Here is an 8,796-nt window from a genome sequence, read left to right as displayed (position 1 = left end):
CGTTTTGAATGAGAGCTACACTTTCCTTGCTATTGAAAAGGTCACCTGCATTATAACTTAATTTTGGTCTTGCTCTGGATCTAAATAATATAATTCCTAAGTTCTGTAACCAAGTAGGTTTGGTAAACATGACTTATTGGCTACACAACTTCTGATGTGTTCTCTTTACATTTTGTATCTTGCTGATTGAGTATTCTGAGCCAAATTTGACGGGTCACCAAATGCTCAAATGTGGGTTTGGTGGTCCTTATCTCTGTTAGCACCTCCGAGCTAGTTGTGGAAACTCCATATTCCATTGGTGGGGCCATTCCTGTCTATAGAACCATCACAATTGAGCTTCTAGTAAGTGGAACTTGGTCAACTATGTATTTGGAGTCAAGCACTCTTATCCCCTGGCCAGTTAATGTTAAACATGATGGCATTCTGTGACACAAGATGTGTTCTTTTGATGATCAAAGCAGCCCCTTAATGCTTAGAGTTATTTGGTTTTAAAACTTTTGACTGTGACATTTTAAGCAAAGGTGTCCGACAAATAGCTAAAGTATGCCACACGATGAGTGTGGAAATTAACTGAAACATTCACAAATAAGATTGTTGTTTTGATTTAAAGCTGTCGTGACTGCAGGGATTCATATTCTTGTTTCCCTTCTGCGAGACTTTACCGGAAGAACCAAGAATATGAATCCCTGCGTTCACGAAAGCTTTAAATCAAAATGTATAAATAGTGTTATTCTTCTTGATTTGAAGCTTTCGTGACTGCAGGAATCCATACTCTTTGGTTCTTTTGGTAAAGTCATCAAGTAGTAGTTACAAAATAAAATAAATCACGACGTTTCGGGTGCAACACAACAAGCGACCGTCATTTTATTTTATACCTACGTGACTTTACCGAAATAACCAAAGAGTACGGTGTTATGTTGATTGCGTGCACAGTATAATAATAATAATACGCGAGTCTAGTGTCCTGTTTGTCAGTTAAGTTTATTTACATTTGAGCCGTGACATTGCCCCAGCCATACAATCTACTGTCTTGTTTAAACAGAGTTGGCGTCGTCCCTAGTTCCCATTGCATCACGTGGCTGTTATGGTTAAATTAAGGACATTTGTTTGATCCCATGTATACGGAATTTAAGTTGTTGCATCTTCACTGGTGAGATGGAGTTGTCTTCTAATCTGAAAGTTAAAGATGTATGCTGGACTTGTTATTCTTGAAATGTTGGTATTTTTTTTTCATTTGAATGCTCAATTTTTATGAGAGGTTTATTTTTTTTCTCAATTAAGCCAACTTGCAGATGATATCCAGAATGTGAAAACTGCATGGCAATAAATTACACTTCTAATGCTGCTGTGTGTAAATAGTTATTTGTGAAGCTAGTTCATTTTAACCACAGCTTGCAATATTCACAAGCAACAAGTGATTGTGCACCACTGCCAATGCAGTATCACCAAATATTTGCTTTAGGATTTTTTATCGACCACTTCAGCCCAATTTTAAAAGTGTAGTGACGCAGTTCGGAGACAGCAGTAATTGGAGGCAACTTTATTCCACACACAATGGGGACCACACGCACCCTACGTGGGTGTACACTGTGTATATATCTCAAACAGAACCGTCTATCGTCAGCGCCACTGTCTAGCTAGAACAGTTGGCAGGCTGTCTTAGCTAGTGGCGTCCGGCGACGGCGAAGACGGCTGCGACGATGGTGGCAAGACAACAGCACGGCGAGGGAAGCCGCTTCCGGCGCCAGCCCCGAGCTCTCGCCCGGGGCTCCCTCTTATCCCCCCGCCGTGGCCTGGCTCCGTCCTGGCCACGCCCCCCCTTCTGGAAGCTAAGAGCAGTTCCCAGGGCTTCCAGATGGACCCCTCCATGAACTCTGTCCTAGTGGTCTTCCCCCCATGTGTACTGTCGCCTGCTGACGTGTGTACTGCCGTACACTGTATTTATCACTTTCAGTCAGCAGACTGCGCTATTACGCTACATTTGGAATGTGCTAACCCAGCGGCCCCCAACCTTTTTGGCACCAGGGACCGGTTTCGTGGAAGACAATTTTTTTCACGGACCGGGGGAGGGGGGGGGTCATCATTGGGTCTTTTCAAAGAAGCTCTCCAGCGACGTTTGTTTATTACACATTGTGGCTACTCGGGGTTAGAGCTTGTGGGCTTACTCCTTGTGGCTACTAGGGGTTAGAGCTTGTGGGCTTACTCATTGTGGCTACTAGGGGGTTAGAGCTTGTGGGCTTACTCATTGTGGCTACTAGGGGTTAGAGCTTGTGGGCTTACTCATTGTGACTACTAGGGGTTAGAGCTTGTGGGCTTACTCATTGTGACTACTAGGGGGTTAGAGCTTGTGGGCTTACTCCTTGTGGCTACTAGGGGGTTAGAGCTTGTGGGCTTACTCATTGTGGCTACGATGGGTTAGAGCTTGTGGGCTTACTCCTTGTGGTTACTAGGGGTTAGAGCTTGTGGGCTTACTCATTGTGGCTACTAGGGGTTAGAGCTTGTGGGCTTTATACCAACACTGTGACTGAGACAAGTGCGCAGTGCGGGAAAGAGGCGCGGACGGAAGTGGTAAATAAAATAATGGGGGCGGGCCACACGCGGACTCACCGCTCACCTCCTGCTGCTGTGCGGCCCGGTTCCTAACAGGGGGTTGGGGACCCCTGTGCTAACCTACCAAGCAGGGTAGGTAAGCATTCTCATTCGTGAGATTCGATATTTCAAAGTCCATATTTGTGGCGTCCATTGCATTAAGACGGGCAAAGTGCGTGTAATTTGGAGACGGACAAAGGCATCTCGGGGATCACAGATAGCTTGGTGGTGATGGCTATGCTGTACGTAGCCTCTAATCCAGCACCGCAGAGGCAGTGAGGGTGGCTGGACCGCACACGTTTTGCGAAAATCCCTTCCCATGGACGTCAAGGAGGTGCCACTCCCCGGCACGCCGGAAGAAGGCGGTACAGCAAAGTGCAGACTAAATATTGTAGGTCCCTTCTGTATGCGTGTATGTTGAACTTCTTTTGCACGGTACGGAGCCAATTGTGCGAATTTTAGGTATCAACACTCATTAACTTAATTTGCAGAGGACTGCAGAGCTTGGCTAATTGTTGGTGTTGGCTCACAGCCTGTATGCCTGAGGTTCCTCAGCGATGGTGAGATGCAATTTGCATTGAATGATGATGCGATATGAAACTAAACATGAGTATTATCAATAGGTGATGTTTTAGTGCGTTAAACGGTGGCTGGATCACACGCACTCAGAGGTTCTGATTTGTAATCATGTTGAAAAGCGTGTTACTAAATTTCTGCCAGTAGATGAAGGCGCTATTTTAGTCAGTATTGGCGATGTAATGTGGGTTAAAGCTTGCACACCAATTGGAGGCTTTGGAAGATAAGCCTATAGAGGTGTTTCACGATAACATGCCACGTCACTTTCATGCAGTACAGAAGCAGCAGCTCGCCTGCGTTTAAGTGACTCGGTACAATGGTGAGCACAATGCTTGATAAGTAGGGACGTGCTCACCCAGCCATGGATAGAACTAAATAATGAAGCAATTCTGCTGGAGCTTTTCTTTTGTTGGCGGCAGGCTACCTATCTGTAATACCCAATTCTGACGTGGCATTGTGCTTGCCACTCACCCCTTCATGTGCCATGCCGGCCTGTTAAGGCTATATGGGGGATCTTTGTATTTGTGGAGAGAGTGAAGAGTTTTCCATACCTGGGCAGTGGGCTCATGACCAGCTCCGGTTTGACAACAGAGGTCTCATTCCGAGTCAGTCAAGCGGCATTAACTTTCCATCAGTTGCGTAAAGCTACCTGGTCTGTCACTCCCTATGAAGCTTCGATCTTCTCGGCCAGTCATGCCCTCCCTTCTCTACGCTTGCAAAATGTAAACCCCCTAAAGGAAAATCTTCCCTGGTTAGAAACATTTAGGCTGGCCTGCCTACGATCCATCCTAGGTTTAATCAGGCTGGATTGTGTGAGGAGCTCACAGATCTTTGAAAGATCTGGACAAAATCCCATCGGTGAGCTCCTCTGGCAGGCAAGGTTGCATTAGTTGGGTCATGTAGCCCACATGCCTAAACAGCTTTTGTTCGGCCAGATAGAGGGGGCTAAACGAGCACGGCACGAGCTAGAGAAGAGATGGAGTGATGTGGTACAAGAGGATGTGGAGCTGAGTGGACTGGTACCAGTGGTGTCTGGATCGGCCTAATTGGAGGAGGCTCGTGAATGCTGCTGATGGGCAGTTGGAGGCAGCTGCCCTCCAGCAACAACGTGCAGAGCGCCGGGTGGCTGAAGCACAGCAGGTTGGCACAGTACAGGGCACAGGTGGTGCATCGGCCATTCATTTCAGTCAGTGGACCCCTGGCACCTGGGTCTGCCCCATAACCTCCTACCAGCGGGCCTTCGACACTTCACGTGGCCTCAACATGCACATAGCCTGGCACAAGCGACGTGGTGAGGTCACCGCCACTTAGTGGCGAATGGCGGTTGTTGTGTCGACCTGCATGGGTGGTCTGTGTAATGTAAAGGAAGGGTTGTTGGCGGCCGCAAAGTCCTAAACTTTTTAATGAAAAACAAATGGAACAGGTTCCCTCCTGTGAACAGCACTTACTCCAACACAGCATCGAGAAACAACGCGCACCACAGTAACTCCCGGGTCGGCCGCAGCGAGATTCTAAACGGCACCACCCCTCTGTGCCGTCACGAGCGCCGCCACCACCGGCCTGTCCCCCATCCCCCGAACGCCAACGACGACACCCGGCAACCTACCCGCCGGAAAAAAATTCACGGTGCTCAAGCGGTAAATGTCGTGGGTTTACTCTCCAGCACGCAAAGCGGCGGGATCGAAAGCGGTCGCTCATCGGCCACGGTTTATAGCAGCAGCTGTCAGAGTCGGGATCGAACCCACGACCTCCTGTAGACCGGGCGAGGTAACATCTCATAGCCACTGTGGTGATGATGATGATGATAGAGTGAGAGAGACGCAAGCTCCAAATATACGGCAGCAGCTGTCAGAATTGGGATCGCACCTACAACCTCCTGTAGGGCTGCACGGATTCCTCCAGTATAAACAAAAGTTTCTGATGGATGTGAAAGTGACGTAACCCTGTGAGCCCCACCCGGCACGGCCAATGGGAGACGTTTGTCACTTGAACGGAGTGCGGTCGTTTAGTTAGTGCCGCTGGTGGTGATCACCAAGTGGGACGTCAAACTCCACTGTCAACGTTGTGGGTTTGCTCTCCCAGAACACAATTGGTGTGCGCTAAAGTAATAACGAATTGAAACTAAACTCAACAAATTTTTTTTCATTTTACCAGGCGAGGACCCACCGACCTACGCAGCTATTTTCATAAGCGACCCGGCCATCACAAACGATAGCTCAATGACGCGGCGTTATCGTCGTCGTGCGTGAAAATCTCCAGCGAGCGGCTCTCCGAACACAACTGACGGGGGCGACGAGCCACGCGCTCGCACACGTGGACCCCGTGACGCTTGTGCATGACGTGGGGTTTTTTGTATTTGTTTGTCGCTGTAACGTTTTTACCCCGGTGCCCCCGACCACAAGTCTGTGGGAAAAGAGCTTCACAGCTTGTCAGATTCCTACCTCCAGCGTAAATAAATATTTCCGATTCGAATTCCGTTTGCACTCAGGAGGCAATCGACTGGCGGTAACGACGAGAGGCTCCTGCCAAGCGCCGCAGGGAGTAGGCAGATGACCTGCGGGCAGCGTTAAGACCACAGGAATCTGATGCGCGGTGAGGCCAGTGGGCGAGGTCCTTTCTGCGTCGTTTTTTTTCCCCACGAGTTTTTTTTTTGGGGAACCCCTTGCGACCGCATTGGAGGGCGGGGAGGCGGGCGCGAAGGGAAGGACTCTCGCGTTGTTACCGGGGCGAGGTCACTTCCTGGCTCCGGTCACCGCGGCTTTGGCGGGGAAGGGGAAGCGGAGGAAGCCGTCGGATTGCGGCGACCTGCCCGGGGGGCTGCCGTTGAAAAACAACGGCCTCGGCGCAAACTCCGTCTCCCCGGGGCGGCAGCGCGGAGGCGTCGTCATCATCCAGCTCCACGCGTTTCCCTCAGCGCCTTGCGACGTTCGCGGGGTCGACGTCGCTGCTACCAGGGGGGTGGGGGGGGGGGTGGGGGAAAAAATGACATTACGTACAAAACGTCACCGTATGAACCTATCCCCATTTTCCCTGCTTGGTCGGTTCCTAACAAAGTTCAAACATATCATTATCAGAGTTGTTTCTTTTCGTTTGCATTTTTGACTGCTTGTGTTGTGGTTATTGCAAACATGATCCCTTGTATAAAGGTGTCAGTTTTTGTTGTGCCAGCCAAAAGGGTAAAAACCTATTCCTATATCTTGTTACTGGCAGAGGAGGTCTCATAATGTGAAGGCTTACCCCGAGCCCTCAATACTCCCTGATGGTGCGCTGTTTTTGAGTTGTACGCCTTTTGGCGTCTTCTGGTCCAACACCAGTGGAGACTAGGCTCTAAGAAAATCCGTCTCGGGTGTGGACCAATCAAATTCAAGGACACTGCCAATATTATTATCAGAGTTGTCTCTTTTTTGTTTGCATTTTGACTGCTTGTGTTGTGGTTATTGCAAACATGATGCCTTGAATAAAGGTATCAGTTTTTGTGCCAGCTAAAAGGGTAAAAACCTATTACTAAAGTTCAAACGGCCCTACCGAATCTCACTATGAACGGCGAGGACGCCGCGCCGTTCGGAGCCTCCTCCTCCTCCGCGCGTCTCCCCTCGTCGATAGCGTAGGATCGCAGGCGGAGGCGATCGTACGAGACCTGCAGTTTCTTCTGCTCCCGGTCCCTCTCCAGCAGTTTCTCGGCAGCCTCGTTGTACCTCTTCTTGAACTTGGCTAGCTCGCTCTTGGCAAGCGAGAACTGCCGCTTCAGAGTGGCGACCTCCGTGACCTTGTTCTGGATCTCCTGCTTGAAGCGGTCCTCAGACTGCACCCTGAGCCTCTTTGATTTCGCGGCCAAGTGTTCCTGATACAGTCTCTCCTGGTGCATCTGCGAGATGGAAAATTTGATGGAATGTATTTTTAATCGGTTAAAGAGCCGTACGCGCAAGGGGACTTACGTGTAGAAGAATAACTCGGTTAATCATGCCTCTGGGAACGACGAAGCTCCAAAAAAATATCGAAAGAATGAAAACAAATATTCATAATTTTCGATTTAAAGCTTTCGTGACTGCAGGGATTCATCTTCTGGGTTCTTTCGGTAAGGTCACGTAGAATGGAGATAAAATAATAACAGAATTTATTCTGTAATAATAAAAAAATAAAAATAATAACAGAATAAATTCTGTTATTATTTTTATTATTTTATCTCCATTCTACGTGACTTTGCTGAAAGAACCCAGAAGAAAAATATTCATAAATCACGCAAATTAATTCAAGAGTGACATCTTAAACGCTGTACATGTTCTAAGTAGTGCCACCGATAATAGACGGACTAAATATTAACTGCGTCATTCCAATGGTGCTCGCTAAATAAAGAAGTGCCTCCAAGTCTTTTTTGTCTCCGAGTTAGTCACTACTTATGTTTGGAGTTTGCACGTTCTCCCAGTGGCCGTGTGGATTTTCTCCAGGTCCTCTGGTTTTTCCCTCCCAATGTTTAGAAACAACATCTAACGCGTTTTAGAGTATTTGACTGCTGTAAATTTCCACGTGATGATAACAGCCGCTTGGGTTGGGCTATCATTCGTGATGGCCAGGTCGCTTCTGCAAAAAAAAGAGGTTACGTAGCTCAGTGGGACTTTATCCGCTAAAATATAAAACATTTCAGTTTGTTACTTTTTAAAAATAATTTTAATTTTTAAAAAGTCACCGATCCGTCGCCGATACCTGAAAGATCCAGAATGAAAGCGCCCGCGAACATATCTCCTGGATGACGTCCGGCCCTAGGCCCGCCAGCACCATGGACTTGTGCTCCTCGGGGGGGGTTCAAGCAGACCCGCACCACGTCCAGGCTGCCGCGCGGCAAGGCGCCGCACGCCAGGCAGGCGACCGCCCCCATCTTGAACTCGCGTTCGCCGTCCTCGTCGCAAAAGAGGTGCGAGCAGGAGGTGACCCAGGCGAAGTCGCCAACAATGCGCCGGCACTTCCTCAAGTTGCACACCAGAATTTCTTCGTGCGCCGACATTTCCTCCCCGCCTGACCACTGGCCCCGGGGGGCCGCCAGTTCTTCTGTTCCAGTCGCCGCCGTTCTGGTTGAGGGAAACGAATCGCGGGTGAAACACGTTTAGCATGGAGTGCGCGAAATGCGTTCGCGTTTTTTTTTTGCGAGCTCCTGCCGTTTATTGACCGGCTGAGAGCTCCAGAGAGAGCACCGGGGTGCGGTCTCGTTCGTTAAGGGCGGCGAGAGATCTTGGTCAGCGTAATGACGGAAGCAAGTGAGGTAAAGTACGATGGCGAAGCAAACAGAATTCAGTTTGGGAGAGCGACGGTTTTAGAGGATAAATTGCTGAGCAGGGGGAGTGTTCTGACCTGCGGTTTGGTGAGTGGGTGGATGAGTTTGTGGGTGAGTGAGCGAACTTGTAAGTGGCTGATGGGCTGGGTGTATGCACGTTGAACTTATTTCACACCGTACAGAGCGAACCGTGCTAATCGGAGGTACGGGTAGAGGACAAGAAACTAAACACAAAGACCAGTGCAAAAGAAATTAGTTTTCAATCAAGATGATTTTAAAATGCACAGTTTCAGTGGATTCCTAATAGCAGAAGGAAAATGGTTCCAGACGGACGCAGAAGCGCATCTGAACGTGCGCAACGCTTG

General features: G+C 48.9%; 1 protein-coding gene across 1 annotated transcript; it reads right to left on the bottom strand.

Annotated features, from left to right (window-relative positions):
• Positions 1–5,897: 5,897 nt before the first annotated feature.
• Positions 5,898–7,987, bottom strand: LOC142915929 (E3 ubiquitin-protein ligase CCNB1IP1-like). Its single transcript, XM_076061551.1, has 3 exons — positions 7,867–7,987; positions 6,691–7,030; positions 5,898–6,112 (listed from the first exon to the last, which is right to left on the bottom strand). Exons 1-3 carry the CDS (start codon positions 7,939–7,941, stop codon positions 5,898–5,900), a joined length of 630 nt encoding a protein of 209 aa, XP_075917666.1. The 5' UTR covers positions 7,942–7,987.
• Between the last annotated feature and the right edge of the window lie 809 nt (positions 7,988–8,796).

The sequence above is a fragment of the Petromyzon marinus genome, unplaced genomic scaffold, assembly GCF_048934315.1.
Source record: "Petromyzon marinus isolate PM22_M1 ecotype Great Lakes invasive population unplaced genomic scaffold, UKy_Petmar_22M1.pri1.0 PM_G_Scaffold_37, whole genome shotgun sequence".
Classification (NCBI taxonomy): Eukaryota; Metazoa; Chordata; class Hyperoartia; order Petromyzontiformes; family Petromyzontidae; genus Petromyzon; species Petromyzon marinus.
The sequence above is the reverse complement of the archived record's forward strand: the minus strand, read 5'-3'. Positions and strand labels throughout refer to the sequence as shown.